Source organism: Xenopus tropicalis, chromosome 7, assembly GCF_000004195.4.
Source record: "Xenopus tropicalis strain Nigerian chromosome 7, UCB_Xtro_10.0, whole genome shotgun sequence".
NCBI classification, from domain to species: Eukaryota; Metazoa; Chordata; class Amphibia; order Anura; family Pipidae; genus Xenopus; species Xenopus tropicalis.
The window spans coordinates 108,551,541-108,573,234 of record NC_030683.2 but is presented as its reverse complement, the minus strand read 5'-3'; the positions used below and the strand labels follow the sequence as shown (position 1 = coordinate 108,573,234).

Genomic DNA, 21,694 nt, shown 5'->3' with positions numbered 1-21,694 from the left:
CATAACCCCCACCCCCATGTATAACAGATGGGCTGCAATGCTTGGGATCCTGGGCAGTTCCTTTCTGTCTCCATACTTTCCTCTTGCCATCACTCTGATACAGGTTAATCTTGGTCTTGTCTGTCCATAACACCTTTTTCCAAAATTTTTCTCTTTTAAGTCCTTTTTCTCAGACTCTTGCCCAAAACATTAAGGAGGGCCTGTGTACTGGTGCCAACCCCGATATGTGCAGCAGACTTGCACCAAAAAAAATCACGTTAATGTTGTTTTTACCATTGTATGCTGGAAGCGACTCAATTACCTGTGTTAATGGCACCGTTAGTTCCCTTCCCCTAAGAAAGGCCCTTAAAGTAAAAGCACAAAATATTTTAAAAAATCAACTGACACATAAAGGGGCACATTTACTTAACCGCCATTGACTTCTACATAAACTCGGCAAGTTTTAGATGGTGAATCATCAGATTTGGATTTTTAGCAATTTTAGATGCATAGTAAATCTATAAAAAAGGGGCCTTTTTGGCGACTTTTAGTGCTTAAAATCCTTTAAAAAATCCAGTGGTTAGTTAATGGGCCCCTAAGTGTGAAAATGAGCTGGCACTGAAAGGGCATTTCTTGGTTTTAATAGGTGGCTCAGTCACAACGAGAAAACAACTGAGACACCCTGATGTACAAACAGTTGCTAGCAAGAAGGGAAAGTGAAAGTGGCAGCACCAGTAGGGTAACATTGGTTTCAGTAGAGTACGGTACGGCCATAAAGCAACGTGTTACTCACCATAAACTGGCAGGGAAACTGTATGTTGTGCTCTACTCCCAGCAGTCTGTATCAGCACTGTGTAATTCCCCTGGTCTGTAGGAACAAGGCCTGAGATCTGCAATGAGCCATTTGGGAACTGACTGGCACGAGGGAAATACTGAGGCCCTTCTGTCACTGAGCTGTAAGATGGAATAACACTGAATATTTGGTTATTGGTATCTGTACTTGAACCTTTATACCATGTGAACTGCCGTATGGCGCCAGTGACCCCAGTGACGCTCAGGGTAACAGACTGACTAACCACCGGGTACTGAGGGATCAGCTGAACCCCAATTCCATGGACTCCATCCATCCAAGCACTGAGGGAAACTGAAAGAGAGAATAAAGCCAGATCAGTAGAGAAGGGGAGAACTGAGGCACAGGGGCAAGAACTGGGTTTTTTTTTTTTTTAATTTTATTTATACATAAGTAAACAATGTTCCTTTCCCTGAACATTACTTCCTATCTCAGATTCAGTTATTGGTTGTTTCTGTAAATAATATGTATGTTAATAATAATAATAATAATACACCAGCCATTTATCTAACTTTTCATGGCCTAAACCAGTGTGAAATCCCACTGTCTTACAGGGGAGCTCTGTCTATTTTTCTCATTGGGTCGGCCCAGACCCACCAGGTTTTTTCACTGTGTCCCGCCAGCCCAAACTGACTCTGAACTTCCTTACGCAGCAATGGTAGGGTTGCCACCTATGCCAGCTTTCTTAGCTGGGTAGGGAGGAAGGTGGAGCTGTGACATTGCGTGGTGGGGAAGAGGTGGGGCTGTAACATCAGTCAATGTTAGTGAGTCCTGCCTGGTTTTCTCACAGAAACGCTGCACTGACTTCTCTGTCAAAAGATTTGTTGTCTGTTTTCCTGGGCCAGAAACACACAGTTCTCTCCTATCTCCACTCTCCTGCTCCCCCATCCCTCAAGAATTCTAAGAACTCACTCCCGCCCTTAGGAATGTGGATCTGAGCCAATCAGCAGGAAGCTTCCTCAAAGTCTAACTAACTGAGCATGTACACTGGTCTTGCTCTTGGTGCAGGAGTAAGACATTATGGGAACTTTATTTACACAGCTCAGCATTTTTTCTTCCTGTTTGGCTTCTGATCATCTGAATGGGTGAAATATGGGGAGACTTAAGGGCACTATTGAGGGAACTGAAGGTATGCCTGCAGCTTGGGATTATCTCTTTATTAGCCTTTCCTTTTCCTTTAATTTGGGAAACCAAGCTGGAGGTTTTGACCAGGACAGGCTCTTCTGAAAACCAGACAGGTGGCAACCATAATTAATGGTCACTAATGATGATGAATTTATACAATAAAGCAATGATGTACAATATGTGGGATATTAGCATGTAGGAGATGGCATACTGTAGATCAGTGCTGCCCAACTTCTGTGGTACCGAGGGTCGGAATTTTTCTGGCCTATGTGGTGGAGGCTAATAATAGAATTCAGTTCTGGCCACCCCATTTTCTAAACCACACCCATATTAAAACAAACATTTTTAAAGGAGAAGGAAAGGCTAATAAAGAGTTAATCCCAAGCTGCAGGCATACCTTCAGTTCTCTCAATAGTGCCCTTAAGTCTCCCCATATTTCTCCCGTTCAGAGGATCAGAAGCCAAACAGGAAAAAAAACTGCTGAGCTGTGTAGAGAAGATTCCCATAATGCATCGCTCCTTCCAGACTTGGCAACTTGTTACTGTAGGCAGCGCATGCGCACACAGCAGGAGCGTCCGGTTGCCATGGTGACGCAGCGTTGGAGAACTCTGTGATATGCACGTGGGGGGAGCGGGGGGGCAGGTGTGGCGAGTAGCAGAGAGTTTGTGGCAGGAGCGGGGGGGTTTGTGGCAGGAGAGGGGAGCGGAGGGGGGGCTGGCTTGTGCTTTTCACCCCATACAGACATGCTGGACAAGATGGCGGCACTGTTCACTGGAAAAAGCATGTAAGTTCTAGTAAGTGTATCTCTGTAAATCTTTCATTAGGCAAGCCAGGAATATAGCGTTTTTACTCAGCAATAGTAGTACTATTTAATAGTGTGCTTAATAGATTTAGACTTTCCTTCTCCTTTAAGACATTAATGATGGCACACCAAAATGACAAATGGTTGGTGCTCAGTAGGGATGGGGGTAATGATTCACCGCACTTCACATAATTTGACGTGGGTATTGTTTTCTATGACGCGCGCGTTGGCTTTAGACACATGCGTAGTTTTCTTTTATACGCGCACGTGTCATAGAAGCCGACTCCTGCATCAAATTACGTGATACACTGTGAATTGTACTGTCATGCGGTGAGATTTTTTGCTCTGCGAATCATTTCACTCATCCCTTGTGCTCAGTGCAGGGATATCACCCATCACTCATATGTGAAAAAAGTTCATCAAGTCATATTAAGCCACACCCTTAAATCCATATGGCTCCTTCTACCCTGTGGAGAGCACAGCAACCCCCAGCACATAATTAAACACCTTAAGGAGGCCATACACAGCCCGATTCTAGCTGCCGATCTTGGTACCTTAGACAGATTCGGCAGCTTATCTGCCCCTGTATGGAAACTAACGACAGGCCTGCCCAAACGACACCTGGCCTGAAATCTGCCAGATCTCGATTGGGCAGGTTTGAAAATAAGTCGGATCGGGGACAGCATTGGCTCATTGATACGGTCCCCAAACCATCTTTCTAATTTGATTGATTGACCCCAGGGCCAAACGACCGAATTAGCCTGATATCACCCATCTGCAGGTGGGGATATCGGGAGAAGATCCATTCACTGGCCGACCTCGCCAAGCGAGCGGATCTTAGCGTATATGGCCACCTTTAAAGACCCCCTAACAACTGTTTCCAAATGCTAACAAACTTCCAGAACAAACCTTTACCAGTTTAACCTCCCAGAGGCAGCATAGGGCAGGCAGGGTATGGCATACACAAGCAGCATAGGGCAGGCAGAGTATGCCACACACAGGCAGCATAGGGCAGGCAGAGTATGGTACACACAGGCAGGATAGGGCAGGCTGAGTATGGTACACACAGGTGGCATAGGGAAGGCTGGGTATAGCACACACAAGCAGCTTAGGGTAGGCAGAATTTGGCACACACAGGCAGCATAGGTCAGGCAGAGTATGACACACACAGTCAGCTTAGGCAGGCAAAGTATGACACACACAGGCAGCATAGGGCAGGCAGAGTATGACACAAGGGCAGCATAGGACAGGAAGAGTAGGGCACACATGGGCAGGATAGAGCAGGGCAGGCAGAGTATGGCACATACAGGAATCATAGGGCAGGCAGAGTATGGCACACACAGGCAGGGTAGGGCAGGCAGAGTATGGCACACACAGGCAGCATAGGGAAGGCAGAGTATGGCACACACAGGCAGCATAGGGCATGAAGAGTATGGCACACACAGGCAGCATAGGACAGGAAGAGTGGGGCACACACAGGCAGGGTAGAGCAGGACAGGCACAGTAGAGACACAATACAGAGGATTACAGGTGTGAACAGTGCAGGGGCCTGAATCTAAGGTGTGAGCAATGCCGGGGACAGTTAATCTCAGTACTGATACCATTTCAAGCTTACACAAAGGTAAGTAGTCACAGCAGCCAGACAGATGGGGAGCCACACAGAGGGGGGTTGCAGGCCGCATGTGGCCCACGGCTGCCAGTTGTATAACACTACTGTAGATAATAAAATGTTTAAATATTTAGTCGCTGTTCTATCTATATAAAGGTAGCCAGCCAACTTGGACCTACCAAAATTAGTGGTAGCAAAAAATTGTGGTAGTGGTCTGCAAAGATTGTCATATTTTTTTAATGTTTTGAGCTGGTGCCTGACAAAAATATTCCTCACTTCAAAGTTAATGGTGATGAGCAAAATTTTTCACCAGGCACAAATTTGCTGTGAAATTCCGTTTTTCACCATTGGTGAATTGTTTTGCGAAATAGCCGCGTTTCACTAATTTTTCAGCAGTTTCACAAATTGTTTGGCAAATTAAATCCAGACAGATTTTTAATACACCAAAATTGTCTTACTATTTTACTATTTTTGGTAAAAGTTGACAGTTTGCACTTCACTGACAGTAAATATGCCCCATTATCTACCTGCCTGTCTCTTAACCCTTCACATATCCAGGGTTAAATTCTACAAATTTCTGTAATGGAGAGAAATGCAGCTGAAGTTCCTATGTGCGCAGAAGGATGCCATTTATATCCCAGGCTGGCATCACAGGCCACACCCTCCAGGGATTGAATTGACTCCACTTCATTTGCAAATACTGAAAAGTACATTACAGGTACTATATTTTTCTTTTTTTAAACATTTGTGTGTGTTTCCTGGAGACTGAGCACTTTGTAAAGTAGGGACAGTTTAAAGTTGCCCCCACATCATGATTTTTGCAAACCTGCAATATACTGGAACAGCACATCAGCAAGGGCCCCAACAAGACCCCCTAAAATTCTTAATACCCTAGTCACTGGCTCTACTGTCCCTCTTATGCCCCTACATTAAAGCTATGCCAGCAAAGTATATTTTTACACATTTGGGACAATTTATAGACCCTAAAGCCTGGGCTTAGTGGGGTCAGGGTAAGTAGTGTGAGGGAAACATTATTAGAACATATTTTTAAATTTAGAAAACCCACCCACCAAATGAAAACAATCGGAGACAAAGATATTTTTTGCTATGCAGTGTAGTGAGCTGAGACTCTGTATATAATACATTATTTCTTGCTGATTTTAACATTACCTTTTTATTTTTATTGGCACAATATTTGGCTGAAAGAGAATGTTATATAACCCATTTTCCATCAATTTTCCTCCTCTAACGACAATTTACTAAATACGTCATTAAATAGTGGGTGTGGATATTGTGTACTATCTTTTTGAGAACTAGTTGTTACTATGACATTTTTACAGATGTCTCCACCATAACAAATATAACAAACATATTCTGCAGCGCTGTAAAATAAATGGGTTTATACAGTGAACACAGACATACATGCAAAGCAACCAATACAAGAGGTGAAAAGGGCCCTGCCCCAAAGAGCTTACAATCTGAAAATAGAGATGTAATGTAAGTGCCTGTACCTGTGAGCAGATATCCCCTCATGCAAAGGGCCCGGGCGGCTGTTACTCTCTCTCTGGCCATGGTGTCTCTCTGTCTCTCTAACAGTAAGGGGAAGTCTGATTTAGTTTTTGTTTACTCTGCATGTTAACTCCTTTATTTTCTCTCATGTCCCAACCAGTGGGAGGGTTTGTAGGATATTGCATGAAGTACAGTATGCTTTGGAGTCTATCTAATAAACAAATAGATTCATTTGAAGAAACTGAAAAACATTTGACAAATGCTGGAATCAAGAATATTGAAACTGCTGGTGGGATTTGCTGTGAGAATAGGAACTTCTAGACATGTTGCTGATTTAGGTTTCCTTACATAAGGTGCAACACCCATTTCAGGGGACTGACCTTAATATAAATGGCAGACTATGGAAAATCATGCCGTTGATCCCTTTATGAAAACTGGAAAAGCAGGATACATAGTTTTTAAAATGTAATTTCTCATTTCCTTTTCATTGTATGTATGGGAAACAGGATATTAATATACTGAATCCAGTTTAGTGCAATCTGTGTGCTCCGTGTGAGTACCCAGAAGCTTACTCGCCAGCCTAGTGTGGTACCCTGTGTGGTGCATAAACTGCCTAGTCTAAAGGCTGCCCCTACATTTCCCATATCCTATGACCCCTGGGGTTCTGTGACTCAGTGCTCTGGTCTTACCTTTCTACTCAACAAATTCTGCTGAATTAAAAAAAATAGAGCTCCCAAGCAATTACCCATGAGTGAGCAGTAATAGGGAAAACTGAACTGGAGTTGGGTTAGACGGGACACTTGGCAATAATGGAAGTCTGGAGCACCCCCCTGACTTACTGTCAGCTGTCCCTGTGATGCTGGGGTTTTTTATACTGAAAGGACAAAGGCATCACTGAAATGTGCATTGGGCTCATTTACTAACACTGGGCAAATTGGCATCTGGGCAGTAACCGATGGTAACTAATCAGTGATAATCCTTGTTAAGCCAGCTGCAATTAAAACAATGATAGCGTTGTTTGATTTGTTGCCATGGGTTATTGCCTTGGATCATATTTGTTAATTAATTGTATATTAGCTGCACTTTCCACTGTAAACAAACACCTGCACTGACTGTCATATCACCCCCATATACTGTACATATACTCACACACACGTCTCCTCTCCATACACACATGGGGGCATATTTACTAAAGAGCGAATTTGCTCCTCATCTAACCACCACAATTCACCTCAATTCACCACAACACATCTCATATTTACTGAGAATTGTAATTGCACTGTTGCAAGAGAAATGTGGTGAGTTTTTCTCCTGGCATAAAACCTTTGTGAAAATTTGCCAGTGTTCTTTTCCCTATACAACTAAAAATCCTCTAGAGAATTTGCCACATAGAAATGACGTATGTATGATATTAACATGGAGGAGGCAATGTAGATAATGAGATGCCAAAGTGGCTGCGCTTCTTTCTTTGCTTCAAAACTTTAGAGGGTTTCAGACTTTTGACACTGGCTCTTGTGCAACAAATGAAAAAGTAGAGGATTCGGTGCAACAATTCAGTCAATTCAAGTCAAAGTTTCTGAACTTTTCTGCAAATTTCTGCAAATCCCACACGTACTTTTTAAGTTCTGACAATTAAGTAAATGTCAGACATTTGTGGAAATGAGTTTATTTGAATCTTTAAAAAGAAAAAAATGAGAAAAGTATAGTATGTTCCACTATGTGAAACGATAATATTTCTGCCCAGTGCACCAGTGGCCTTATACATTCACTTTCTTATTGCCCAACCTACACTTATAAATGTTAAATTTCAAACAAATGCTGCCTTCTGATTGGTTATTAGACCTGTAGCTTTTACTGCATTACCCACAAAGGGTTTGAAACCACTCAGTAACTTGTGTAGGGCAGAATCATTATCACTTATCTAGCAGTGATGGACCCACTGGGAGAACTTTTGGTCCCTATTTTACAGTAGTAACCATTCTCCAGCAGCATCTTGTTTCATTCATTGTTTTCATTCCCATGTTATTACCTGAGATACTGTAGGCCTTTCCCAAGCTCAATACCAACAGCATTTGGCCACTCCTGACTGCGCTTATAATGAAATAGAAGCCATCTCCCATAGAGCAGCACTGTACCCTGGGATGCTGAAGAACAAAGAAACAACCTGTATATGTAGCTCTTCATTTTGGTCACCAAAAGCATCACCTTACCTAGGGCCCAAGCTGACCATTAATCTGGCTGTTAATGATAGGGATGCACAAAAGTACATGTCACTTTAGCATAAAAGAAGGCAACACTTGTCACTAAACTTCATAATTAAGAGAAGTCAGTGTTTTTTACACTCACTCCCACACTTTTAACAATCATTTTGGTTTAGGACTGTTGGTTATTCAGTTCCCTCTTTCTGGTTTTAGTGTATGTGATCCTTTGCAAAAATTGCTAATGTAACCCTTTCTTGGCGCACTCACTTATTTGGGGCGGTATACTTGTTTAAACTGGAAATTTGGTTCTCTTTGCAGATAAAATGTACTGGGTTTTTAGCGCAGTTTCTCCACCTAGTGGACACTGAGGAGCACACCTCAAGGGGATTTCCACTAGGAAATAATCACACACAGTTAGCATCAAATATCATCTTTATATAACTGGGTGTAAAGGTAATATAATTACAACATGCAACAGTAATAACCCTGCTTTGGAAACCTGGATGGTTTTAGCCACTACTGGCTCAGTCTCTCTCAGGACACAGTTCCACTCTCTACTCCTGGAGGAAATACCCTTTCCCAGTACCTCTCCCTTTGGAAAAGGCAGTTGCTCCCACGTAGCAGGCACACGAGTAACACCTGTTCTCACACAGGGGACACACACAGGAGACTCTATACCTTTCCCTCAGATGGATCACTCACTGGGGATCCGCAGGGGGTAAAGGCATCTAATAGCAGTCTAGCAGATCTCTCTTTACAGGCTGGCACAGTCTTGCAGTCACTGCTTCTAGGATGGTCTCTCTGTCTCAACTCTGGAAAAACAACAGGGGTTCCCTTTATAAGCTGCTGGGCCCGCAACCAATTTTTGGCTACAAACCTAGGCACACTTCTCTCTCCCAACAGTGCACTGGGGCATCCAGCCAATCGGATTTCTCCCCAGTCTGTAACCAGGCCGGATGATGTCACAGACTGAGAAACAGGGGAAAGAGTTCTCTGATCCCCTACATAATTATTTGTGTGTGCGCTACACAATTGATCACCTAGCAGTTAGGTAGGTTTGCTAGAACAAAAGGTTGAACTTGATGGATGTATTGTTTTCAACCACAGTTACTATGATACAAACTCACCAATCATTTAACTGAAAAGCAGGAGTGTAACTATAGAGAAAGCAGACCCTGCAACTTCTAGGGACCCACAAACTAACTAAGTCAGAGACAAAGAACTAAATAAATAAATAAATATATTTGTATTAGTAGATGCCATGTATTTCACTTCTCTGATATTATAAACACTGGCGCACAGGCACCAAATACTGCAGTGTATAACAGAAAAGGGCTAAGTGCAAGGAACTGACAGCACTGGGAGGGGTGGCTTCCTATGCTGTCAGGCTTTTGATTGGTGAACCAGTACATACAATACTGAATCCCCTCATTGCAGCAATCTTTGGTCACTGGAGGAGGTGTCAGGAGATGATTAAACAGGGCTCAGACAATGTAATTTGCTATAATTGAATGTTCCACTGGAAGTCTTCTCCACCCCAATATCAGCAATGAATTATCTGTGTCACATTATGGTTTCAGCTCACTGTATGTATCCTGAGATGGGTACTGCAGTCCCTAAAACATAAAATAAATATTTTGCTGTGAATCATTTCTATTTGTCTTGTAGTTTTTTTTTTTATACCTTTTTACTATTTTATTGTGGTTTCACAGGTAAAACTTACAGCATAAAAGAAACAACACGATAAGTAAGTTGCATTATTTCTAGGGGAGGCTGTTTTGCCAAGGGGCCAATGTAGAGCCCAACTGCAGTATTCACCCCCCTATAAAGCACTTTGTCTTGTAATTTTAAGTTATGTCATCGGTAGACATCACATGACTTGTACCAATGGATATGAAATAAGCAGTTGCTTACTGTCCCTAAACAAAAAGCCCAGGGTGCAAAACACACGTGTTGCTCAGGGGCTACTTCTCCCTACCACTGTATCGTACATCTAATAGATACTTAGTGAAATACCAGCATGGTTACAATAATATACCTTTACCACTAAGATCTACCTATTAGGTAATTTTTGGTGAAATATTTGTGAAAACAAAGCAATTTGTGGCAGGTCATGTCATTTAGAGTGTCAATAAAATTAGTAGTGCTCAAAACACTTTGTATGCCATAAAAGTTACAATGCTCAAAGTTGGGTATTTAAAGAAAAAGGAAAATCATTTTGGCATTTTACTGCCAATAGATTTGCCACATTAGTGCCACCTAGAACGCTATATTTATTCGGCAGAAAGCTTTACTATACCTGAGTAAAGAGCCCTAGAATCTCCCTCTGTTTGTTTAAGATTGCAGCTGCCATTTTAGCTTGGTCTTCATAGCTTCCTGCTGCAGCTCTAGCTGTTATAGCTCACATTACACATTCCTAAGTGTGGGGGGAGTGAGTTTAATAAATTCTTATGGGAGCGGGAGCAAGAGAGGAGAGAACTGTGCAGACTCTGGCCCTGGGAATTAAGGATTTTTCTGAGAGAGGAAGTCAGATACCGAAGAACATGTTTACAAAAAAGGATATTTTGATAGAGAACTCAGTGCAGCGTTTCTGTGAGTGTTTATGGCTGTATTTACTTAGACCTTTCTGATAAAGCTTACTTAGTTTTTACCTTTCTGTCATGATTTTTATGGTATAGTTTTCATTTCTAAATTACACTGTTTACATAGCAAATAATTCACTCTACCATTTAAAATGTTATTCCTGAACCGACAAATGTATTTTTTTAGCTGTAATATTGGTGTGTAGGCGCCATCTCAGTGCATTGTGCCTGAGTCTGAGCTTTCAGAAGGAGCCAGCGCTACACATTAGAACTGCTTTCAGGTAACCTATTGTTTCTCCTACTCCCATGTAACTGGAGGAGTCCCAAGCCGGACTTGGACTTCTTACTATTGAGTGCTATGCTGATATCTACTGGGAGCTGCTATCTTGCTCCCTTCCCATTGTTCTGCTGATCGGCTGCTGGGGGGGGGGGGGATATCACTCCAACTTGTAGCGCAGCAGTAAAGTGTGACTGAAGTTGATCAGAGCACAGGTCATATAGTTGTGGCATGCTGGGAAATTAAGAATATGGCTAATTCCATGTGAAATGTCAAAATCAAATATAATAAAATCTGATTGTGTCTTTGAAAACCGGATAACAATGTAGGATTGTGCTGGAGAAGCTCTATTAACTGATGTGTTTTGGAAAAAACATTCCCATGACAGTATTCCTTTAACATGGTGCCCTGAGTGTAGGTGTCTCCTCACATTGCATGATAATAATGTCTATGAAACTGCAGGGGTTAGTTATAGGGTTATGGCTTGTGGTTAAATGGGATTTCAGAGATATGGGGAACGTACCATGTATGGACCCTCCTCTATTGCAGGATGAGCCTGAAAAAAGGAAATGAGAGGGAAAGAAATTACGTTTACTGATTTGTGGAGAACGTATTTCTGAAAGGGTCACTGCTAGGCACATATACAGTACAATCACCAAAACAAATTTTCTAAATTCTAAGGTAAATTTTAAGAAAACTTCTAACCAAAAGACTTATGGGAATCCAGAAACTACCTCAAACCCCTTTATTAGTGATGAGCAAATTTTTTTCTGCAGGCATGGATTCGCAGAGAAATTCCGCATGTCAGCATTGTGTGAAATGACCGCAAAATTTTGCTACGGAAAATTTGTAGTCACATAAAAAAATCTCACGGAACCAAAAAAAAAAGTTGCAAGGGTCAAAAAAGTTGCGTTTCACTAGTTTTTCAGAAGTTTCACAAATTTTCCGGCGAAGCAAAACAGGACAGATTCGCTCATCACTACCCATTATTTTTATTGTCCGTGACCCGACATACTGAGGGCTCTGCATGGCCAAAGGGACAGGACTGTAGACTAAACCTTTCGAGGAGTCACTGGGCCCCATGTGTCTTCTGGTGTTTGGGGAATGGAATAATAGCTGCACAATTTTATAAAACATATGAGGGGCGATTCACTAAAGTGTGTTAAAACGTGCGCTATTTATAGTGTGCAGTAAAAAATTTTATCGCGTCAAAATTTTCGCTACTTAACGCACAATTCACTATAAGCATACTTGGGCTCATTTACGCGCGATATTGCATGCGTTATTTAACTTGCGAAGACTATTTTCATTCGGTATTTGACGGTACATGCGCTAATTAACGCACGCGTATAGTTGCCGCATATGAATTGTCGCCACATATAAATAGTAGCATATAAATAATAGCATATAAATGGTAGCATATAATTAGTATCTGCTTATAAATAGTAGCCGCTAGTGATGAGCGAATCTGTTCCGTTTATCTTTTGATTTTTTGACGCCTGCGACAATTTTTGGACGTGCAGCAAATTTTTTCATGCGTTTTGCCATTGGCGGATTGTTTTGCGAAACACATGAAAAATTCGCAGCGGAAAAATTCGCCGCACATCCAAAAACTCACCGTAAATCCATGTCTGGCGAAACATTTCATCGATTGTAGCCGCATATAAATAGTCGTGCGAATAAACGCACACCATGTTAGCCATACATGCCAATACTTTCGTAAAATTACTGTATTAAAAATGATACATTTCCCTGCAAACTGGCGGCTGCATCACTCTAGGGCAGCGTTTTTCAACCGCTGTTACGCGGCACACTAGTGTGCCGCGAGATGTTGCCTGGTGTGCCGTAGGTGAAGACAAGACTCCCCCGGTCCCCTCTGGGACACCTTCCACTTCCTGGCTCCATGATGCCCAGAAATCGTCACTGCCTGTGATGTCATCCGGCATCGGATCCAGGAGGGCGAAGCAACCAGAGAGGAGAGGCATAGTCAATATAGGCACAGAGTTAAATTTTTTAACATTTTTTAATGGTGGTGTGCCTCGTGATTTTTTTCATGAAACAAGTGTGCCTTTGCCCAAAAAAGGTTGAAAAACACTGCTCTAGGGCCAACACAGACTTGAATAAATCCCACTGCAACGTCCATATTGTGTTGCCAAAAGCTCATTTACTGTACTTTTCTATATTGGTAATACTGTAGTGAATCGCGCGCTAATTGTCGCGTCTATTTTATCGCAAAAAAAGTGCGATAAAATTTATCGCACTTTAGTGAATCAACCCTATGGTGTCATTTAACAATATCCTGGGTTCAAATTCAATAGCACTAAAGGGCTCAAGAGCACCCCCCTTACTGCCCCTCTATGGAACCCTTGCGCAGAGGGACATGATGCATTTCGCTCAGAGCTCCGAATAAACAAATCCAGCGCTCCATGCCGAGAGCAGCGTCAGAAGGTGCAGCTCAGCCCTGTCCTTTCCAACTGCCTCAGGGCCGCCTCCTGATGCGCCAAAATCTGCCTCTAGATGAGCGGGTGGGAGGGGGAACCCTCCTCCTCTTGAATTCACTGATTCCTAAAACAGGCAACTCTTGATTCAAGCCGCGTTCTACAGGTCTTTGCTTTCTGAAATGAGGTGCAGAAGCTGCAGATATTTGTACAATGCCGTACTCTGAGAGATATTCATTCTGTGCACTGAGGATAGTTAATATATAGAATGTATTTTTGAAGATACATTTTGTAGTTTATGTACTTGGGACAAATGGCATCCAATAATACATTGCGTGCTGCCTAACAACATGGAGAAATACAAGTACAATGATCACTTACCGCTGCAGTGTTGGGAATGTTATAATATATTTGGGATGGATCCTCCCCTCTGTCACCTGATTGTCCTAAATGGTGGATAAAATACTCATAAAATACTCAGAGCAGCAAAGGTATATATTTCCATCAGCTGACATGACAGGTGCAGCGTCGAGTCTGCAACCCTTACCCCTCCCCCGTTTTAACCCCTGCCCCTAACCTTTTCCCAAACAACATATTTGGACACTGTAGCTGGGAAGAGAAGGCCACAATTATTTATTTATTAACAATAAAACTTAACATCAGTTAACATTTGTAACATTATTAACTTGTACAAAACCGTTTGTATAACAAACATTTACAGTAACAACAATCCTTACTTACCTCCAAGGGGCTGGCCCTGCGCCTAAATGTAACGCTAACTGCCGCTCAGGACCCCAGGCTAACCGGGCTACACTCTCCTTGACAAGTACCCCCCTCAAACTTCCCCCTGGGGGCACGGAGTAAGGTACCCTCCGCCAACTGCGACGACAACAACCCTCCTTTTATAGGGAAGGAGGGTGGGATGTTGTGAGCTGCTGATCCTCCTGCTGCCTGGAACCAAATGGAAGGTAGGACTGCCTTGAGCGCCCCTCCCCCTGCTAAGCCCAGGAAATATCCAGGGCTCTCAGTGGTCAGCCACCAGGAACCCATAAAGAGGAGGGGGGAAGGGGGGTAGGCTGCCCTCCTAGCCCCATCATGCCCTGCTTCTCTACACTATGTTCCGGGTCATTGGGCCCCAAGATGCCACCCACTGAGCTGGTTCTGTTATTGGCTAGCAACTGGGCTCTGGATTATATTTTTAGAGATTTATCATAATCCTGCATAAAAACTTTTTGTTACATATTATGATAAATAAATATTACTAGTAAGTATTTTTTTCTACTTCTATTCCCTGTTTTGCCCCCATTGCCCAGGGATATACAGCATTATGAGAGCGCCTAGAGGCACCTGGAAGGTTACAGGATATATTAGTGAGCCCCTATGCATGAACTTGCCATTTTTGCTTATTGCACATTCTAAGCTCTCGTCTTACTTTTCTGCCTGCTCTGCTATCAACAAACTCACTTTAGTTTATTTCTGCCTCACCTCTTAGGGGAAGAACATATTTTCTGTACAGCAGCGCCATTATACCGCTGATAAGTACAATCCCCAGGATGGACCCACAGATGATGGCGACTGTAATGGCTGCAGAGTTGCCTGAATGAGATGCATCATAATCTGTGAAAAATACAATGTTTTTAAAAAGGCTGTCATACCATAATAATGTTTATTAGTTATTAATTCATTGCAATAGAAGAAACTAAACTGGTAAAGGGGATGGAAGATTTAAGCTATGAGGTTAGACTGTCAGGGTTGGGGTTTTTTTCTCTGGAGAAAAGGCGCTTGCGAGGGGACATGATTACTCTGTACAAGTACATTATTGGGGATTATAGGCAGATGGGGGATGTTCTTTTTTTCCATAAAAACAATCAACGCACCAGAGGCCCCCCCTTTATTTTGGAGAAACAGAACATTCATTTGAAGCAGCGTAGGGGTTTTTTCACGGTGAGGGCAGTGAGGTTGGGGAATGCCCTTCCTAGTTATACACTGAAGTTGTTTTTTGCAGCAACTTTGTCACACAACTTTTTTTCGCAGGTCTTTTTTCCATGCAAATTACATTTAAGTCTATGGGCATTTTTTTTAATGGCAACTTTTCTGCAGCAACCTTTTCTGTGCAGAATACATTGGAGTCTACGGGTGACTTTTTCAAGGCTGGAAAACAAATAAGATTATCAGCAGGACTGGCACGATGGATCAGCAGGCTTGGTACAAGGGATGAGCTATTTAACAGCTGTATGAGAGAGGAAAGAACAGATTTCAGCAATTCTTTGTCATTTGAATTTTTCCCATTGACTTCAGTGCTGCGTTAGTTGCCACATTTACAGAGCCCCTGGCAAGCTCTTTTTGCTCCTTGCCCTGTAGGTTTCACACTGAGGAGCAGTTCTTTGTACTCCTAGAATTCCTGCTTTTGGCAGTGCTGCACCTAGAGTGGGGAGCTGGGGTGCGGAATAAGGGTATCCCCAAAATTTACTGTAGTTTGAGCATTCTTCAGATACACAGTGTAGAAAGTAGCAGTGGTACTTACCATTTGCTATACAGGGCTCTCTTGCACCTTATAGTACCTCACTATGCAATTTACACCAACAGGTGAATAGATACACTTTTTTATACAAACTCTATTTTCAGTGTAATATATTTTACACACCTTTTAAAAAATGCCTCTGTGTGTAAATAATCACTTCACTGGTGCCTGTGTATCCTTTCTGTATACATGCTGTGTATTTGCTAAAGGGCAGTGCCAGGTATCAGACTTACCATTCACAGACACATACACAGAGGTTTCCCGCGAGAGCTTTGTCACTGAATTAGTCCCTATACAGGTATAATTTCCTGCATTCTCAGGTGTGGCCTGTTGGATGTACAGTGGGTTAGTCTGTGATTCCAAATTAGTCCCATTGAATTTCCACTGGTAGGTTGGTGCAGGAACAGAATCAGCAGAACATTCTAATGAGGTGGAGTAGCCAGAAGTCACTTGTAGTGTTCCTGTAATTTTGAAATATTCTGGACCATCTGAAATAACAAGAGACCCACATAACATAAACCATGGGAGGAAAGTAGCACTAAATCAATAGAATGAGGCAAAGATCCCAATTTTCATAAATGGACATAAAATACAAGTGAAATGGGTAAAATACAACTACTGGGAACATCAATTAGCAACAGCCCAAATGCTAAATGATGGGCTCAACAGTGAAGTCTCTCAGTAGTATCTTAACCCTTCAGACACCCAGCAGGAGGTGTTAACCCTTCCAACATTACCCACTTTACCCCTGAACTAGTAAATGTAACGTGTCCCACAGGAGTCTCTGCTTGGTATTCACAGGAATAACATTAAATCTGGTGCAGCAGCAAAGGCTTCATTCATTTACTTATTATTTAAACATTTATTATTCTAATGTTCTTTCAGTTTGGAACTACACTATGCAGCTGCTGGTTACTAAGATTATGGACATGAAGCAGAATTCAATGAGCAAGTTTCAGAAAATGTGTGGCCCCACTGTTATTTAAGTCTTTGCCTTTATGTCCCCATATATTTTATGGGGGACATATTTTTATTATTTTTATGTCCCCCATCTCTCCAATCCAGCGATCCTCCCATCCTTTGTTTTAATATGTGTTTATCTAATATAAATGTTTAGAAATGTCTCATGAAAATGTTTTACACAGCAGGCCTTATTTAGGACTAAAAGTGCTCGTTTGGATGCAAAACTGAATGTGCATTGATAATATTTACAAAGGTGCACAAATGTGCCTTGCAATCCCAACTGAACCATATAACATGAATATTTGTCAGTTTGGGAATCAGGCATGTTGGAATTCTTATTCCTTATTCTTATTACCTATGCGCCATATATGCCAGTGTATGGTACATCAGCAGATGAGGAAACAAGGAGGATCTGCAGCTTCTCCATTTAATCATTTTCTGTTCATATGAAATAATAGAAAGGTGGCCATAAATGTCCATTTGGTCAAAATGCTGATGAGCCAGATGACTATGAGAATTGGCTTGTGTATGGCCATAATATGATGCAGTGCTGTCTGTCTAAAATCTTCTCATATTCACATATAATAGGCTTCCTTCAGTTTAATGTCCTTTTTAGAAGCTGTCAAAAACCTCATAGCTCATATAACGGAACTATGGCAGCTCATGTATACTCATGTCTAAGCTCAGCTCAGCAGGGACATCTCAGTGTGTACTGGGCCTGTAACCTAACTACAGAATCAGCACATTCAGAGACAAATTAAACATTCTGAGATCATACAGTTACTTACAGTTTACAGTTAATGTGTAGGGATCACTGATAATCTTACTGACGGCATTTGAAGCCTCACATCGATATTGGCCGGTATCTGAGCGAGAGATCCTGGGGAAAGTGAGAGTCCTGTTATCTGCAGACAGAGTCAGCCCGGGAGGGAGAGGGACACCATTCTTGCCCCAGAGGATCTGTTCTGCATTATTTGCACTGCATGTGAGGGTGACTGGCTGATTCTCCTGGGGTTCCTTATTGTCTGTGCTGATCCCTGAGGCAGTGACAGGCCCTGTAGGTACAAACAGCACAAAGTTTTGTAACATTGAAGGAAGGGGGATAAAGAAAAACCACAGTTGTTACATACAAGGATTTCTCAGCTAAGCCCTTTTTAAAACAATGGAGAAAAGCATGTAGCGAAACTGTAATTCTCAGTGCAACGTCACTCTGCTGCGTTCTATGACAGAAGCTGGCCTGTCAATTATTAAATTATTATGTATGGGAACCCTATGCCTAGATATGTATGGGGGTAGGGCCGCCATCAGGGGGGGACAGTTGTCCTGGGCCAGGGCTATCCTCGCTTTAAAAGGGGCCCGGCCGTGATACAGCTTTTCAACTCAGGCCCCCTTTAAAGAATTATGGGCCCTGTCATTGGTTGTCAGTTGGTAATTCGATTGGTTGAGCCCTGTGCGTGCCTGTGATGTCAGTATGCATGGGCTGCAACCTTATAAAAGTGTGCAGATGCAGCGGGGAGCCGAGGGAAAGTTCCAGAGGACGCAGCCGGAGAATGGAGGAAGCAGGCAGTCGCTGGGGGGTGCCACAGGAAGCAGGAGTATGTTGGGGGGAGCTGGAGGATGCTGGCGGGGAGCAGGGAGGGAGCTGGAGGAAGCTAAGAGGGAGCTGGAGGATGCTGGGGGGGGAGCTAAAGGATGCTGGGGAAGATGCTGGGGGGGGACCTGGAAGATGCTGGGGGGGTGGGAGCTGGAGGATGGACCATGTAGAAATTACAACATTTTTATACATAGTCCCCATTATTTCAGGGCACCATAGTGTTGGGTAGAGATGTAGCGAACCTCACAAAAAAAGTGCGAACGTTCGCGAACTTTGCGAACCCCATAGACTCCAATGGGAAGGCGAACCCAGAAAAGCCATTTCTGCCCAGAAAACTGATTTTAAACTTGTTTAAAGGGTGCCACGACCTGGACAGTGACATGCCGGAGGGGGATCAAGGGCAAAAATGTCTCTGAAAAATACGTTGTTGACACAGCGTTGTGTCCGGCATCTACATGCCAATCAAGTCGTGTAAAGGTTACGGCCGGTTCACACGCAAAGACAAAACGCTGCGTTTACTGCAACGGAAAAAAACGCAAAAAGCTTTAATGATACCGTCAAGTTTGCGAATAATAGTTTTTACTAGTTGCTTGTCACCTCCAGGACGTTTGTCCTGTCTGTGGGAATATTTCTGTAGTGGTGTGTTTAGCAGTCACCGTGCTTGTGCGCACGTGCAGTCAGGCAGAGGTAATTCAATGTACAGTGAAGTGAACCAAAAAACACTGATTCTGCAGTGTGGGCCCAGTTTTGTTCTTCTTTATTGATCACCTGTGGTGACCATAAAAGATACGATTTTGCCGCTGTTGCAGAACCCTGAAAAATCAGGAATGTGTACATTCCTGAAAAATTATGTTTTTTTTGTCGCAGCCACTGAAGCACAGAGGACAGAAAAAATTTGTTAGATAAATGTTGAAAAAGTTAGTTTTTTTGTTGTTGCAGCCACTGAAGCCCAGAGGACAGAAAAAATATGTTAGATAAATGGTATCACAACCATTCCCCAGGCGGAACCTTTAAAAAACTAAGATAGCGTACCAAGCACAGAAGGCAGCAGCAGCGGGGACCTCATCACACCCTATGTCCATCTCTGTTGTGTTGCCTGCCTGAATTATGATATCTGGTGTAATGTCCTCATCTCCTTCATCTTCTTCTGGCAATAATGGTTGCGCATCACTCAGTTCAACAAACTCATGTGAAAACAACTCCTATGACAGTGAAGAAGGGGCGATGGTGGTGGAGGAAGTGGTAGTGGGGTGCCCATAGCAGATGAGGATGTTGTGGCAAAGTTAGAAACGGTAGAGGATGGGGTGTGCTGTGTAAGCCAGTCAACTACCTCTTCAGCATTTTTGGAGTTCAGGGTAAGTGCCTTCGGCACACTGGTCAATTTCCTAGGGCCACAGGATATCATAGCAGCACGGCCCCTAGTGCCTCTGCGTGGCGGCCTGCCTTTGCCTGGCATTTTTTTTATTTTTACAAAACAACAACAACTTGGGTGATGTTTCTGGACACGGAATTATTATTGTTATTTAGACAGAATGTGAAAAAGCTCACACAGCTAGGTGGCACTTGGTTGAAAAAGACAGTAGGCAACAACAAGGCCTGCAATGGCAAAGTATACAGTAGTGGATGTAGTATTGCCGGTGGAAAAACGTCACTCGCGTGATATTGCTGGACACGGAATTACTATTGTTATTTTTAGACAGAATGTGAAAAAGCTCACACAGCTAGGTGGCACTTGGTTGAAAAAGACACTGGCAACAACAAGGCCTGCAATGGCAACGTATACAGTAGTGGATGTAGTATTGCCGGTGGAAAAACGTCACTCAGGTGATGTTTCTGGACACGGAATTATTATTGTTATTTTTAGACAGAATGTCTAAATAAATATCTAAATATCTATATCTAATATATATATCTAATATCAAAATATCTAATAAGATAAATAAAAAAATAAATAATAATAAAACAAAAGTGATCTCTGGTTGGTGCTGGTGGTGAACTACTAGGAGCAGCACACCAGTCCCCCACAGCTAGACTAATAGCACTGGGCTCTATAAATTACAGTAGCAAAGTAAAAAAAACACAAATAAAAAAAAATTATGTGTTAAACCGTGGTTAGTGCTTAGTGCACTACTCGGAGCAGCACACCTGTCTCCAACACACACAGACGGAGCTGCAGTACACAATGAAAAGAAAACTAGAGTAACAGTAATCAGAAAATAAAAGCAGTCCTTACAAGGACTATTGGGTTACAGCAGATTATCAGCACAGGACAGCTGCCTGCACACAGCAGCTACATACAGAGCAGTAGAAAGCAGATCACTAGTCAGACTCAGCAAAGCTACCTAAACTCTCCCTCAAATCCCTGCACACTTGGACAGCTCTCTCCCTATGTGCTGCTAATACAGAGCAGTAGAGAGCAGATCACTAGTCAGACCGAGCAAAGCTACCTAAACTGTCCCTCAAATCCCTGCACAGCTCTCTCCCTATGCTATCTCTTCAAACACACACAGGCAGAATGTAAAATGGCTGCTGGGCTTCGGTTTATATATGGAAGGGAGTGGTCCAGGGTTGGGGGAGGGTGGTCCAGGAGGGAGAGCTGCCTGATTGGCTGCCCTGTATCTGCTGACTCTGGGGTGAGAGGTCAAAATTTGGTGCCAGCTAAGGCGAACCCAAATTGCGAACATACACCGAAAGTTCGCGAACTTGCGGACTTGCGAACACCCGATGTTCGTACGAATTAGTTCCCCGGCGAACAGTTCGCTACATCCCTAGTGTCGGGGACAAAGTAATGGCAGGTATATTAAAGCAGTCATGTTTAGTACTTTGTTGCATATCCCTTGCATGCAATGACTTGAAGTCTGTAATTCATAGACATCACCAGGAGCTGAGTATCTTCTCTGGTAATGCCAGGCCTCTACTGCAGCCTCCTTCAACTCCTGCTAGTTCTGGGGGCCTATCCCTTTAAGTTACCCCTTCAGCATACGGAAGGCAAGCTCAAATGGATTTAAATCAGATGACTAGCTTTGAGAAACTCCCGTGTTTCCTTAGCAATGAGTTTGGAGGCATTTACTGGACCTTGAGCAGATGTTTCTATTCATCTCAGAATTCATTGTGCAGCTGCCATCAGCAGTTACATCATCAGTGCAGATAAGTGTGCCGGTACCTGTGGCAGCCATACATGCCCAGGCCATAACCCCCACCCCCATGTTTAGCAGATGAGCTGCTATGCTTGGGATCTTGCAGG

General features: G+C 42.9%; 2 protein-coding genes across 4 annotated transcripts in view; both read right to left on the bottom strand.

Annotated features, from left to right (window-relative positions):
* Positions 1 to 6,283, bottom strand: part of LOC100498521 (carcinoembryonic antigen-related cell adhesion molecule 1) — a 39,912-nt gene extending 33,629 nt beyond the window's left edge. For both annotated transcript variants that reach the window (XM_031906695.1, XM_031906696.1), the window contains exons 1-2: positions 5,877 to 6,283; positions 773 to 1,123 (exon numbers count right to left, since the gene is read on the bottom strand). In XM_031906695.1, coding sequence (XP_031762555.1) covers positions 773 to 1,123; positions 5,877 to 5,937 — 412 coding nt within the window. In that variant the 5' untranslated portion in view covers positions 5,938 to 6,283. The remainder of the gene's footprint in view (positions 1 to 772; positions 1,124 to 5,876) is intronic.
* A 2,427-nt stretch (positions 6,284 to 8,710) lies between these two features.
* Positions 8,711 to 21,694, bottom strand: part of LOC100493418 (carcinoembryonic antigen-related cell adhesion molecule 8-like) — a 52,694-nt gene continuing 39,710 nt past the window's right edge. For both annotated transcript variants that reach the window (XM_031906694.1, XM_031906693.1), the window contains exons 3-8: positions 17,645 to 17,911; positions 16,127 to 16,381; positions 14,858 to 14,989; positions 13,754 to 13,818; positions 11,458 to 11,490; positions 8,711 to 9,691 (exon numbers count right to left, since the gene is read on the bottom strand). In XM_031906694.1, the coding sequence (XP_031762554.1) occupies positions 9,644 to 9,691; positions 11,458 to 11,490; positions 13,754 to 13,818; positions 14,858 to 14,989; positions 16,127 to 16,381; positions 17,645 to 17,911 (800 nt within the window). In that variant the 3' untranslated portion in view covers positions 8,711 to 9,643. The remainder of the gene's footprint in view (positions 9,692 to 11,457; positions 11,491 to 13,753; positions 13,819 to 14,857; positions 14,990 to 16,126; positions 16,382 to 17,644; positions 17,912 to 21,694) is intronic.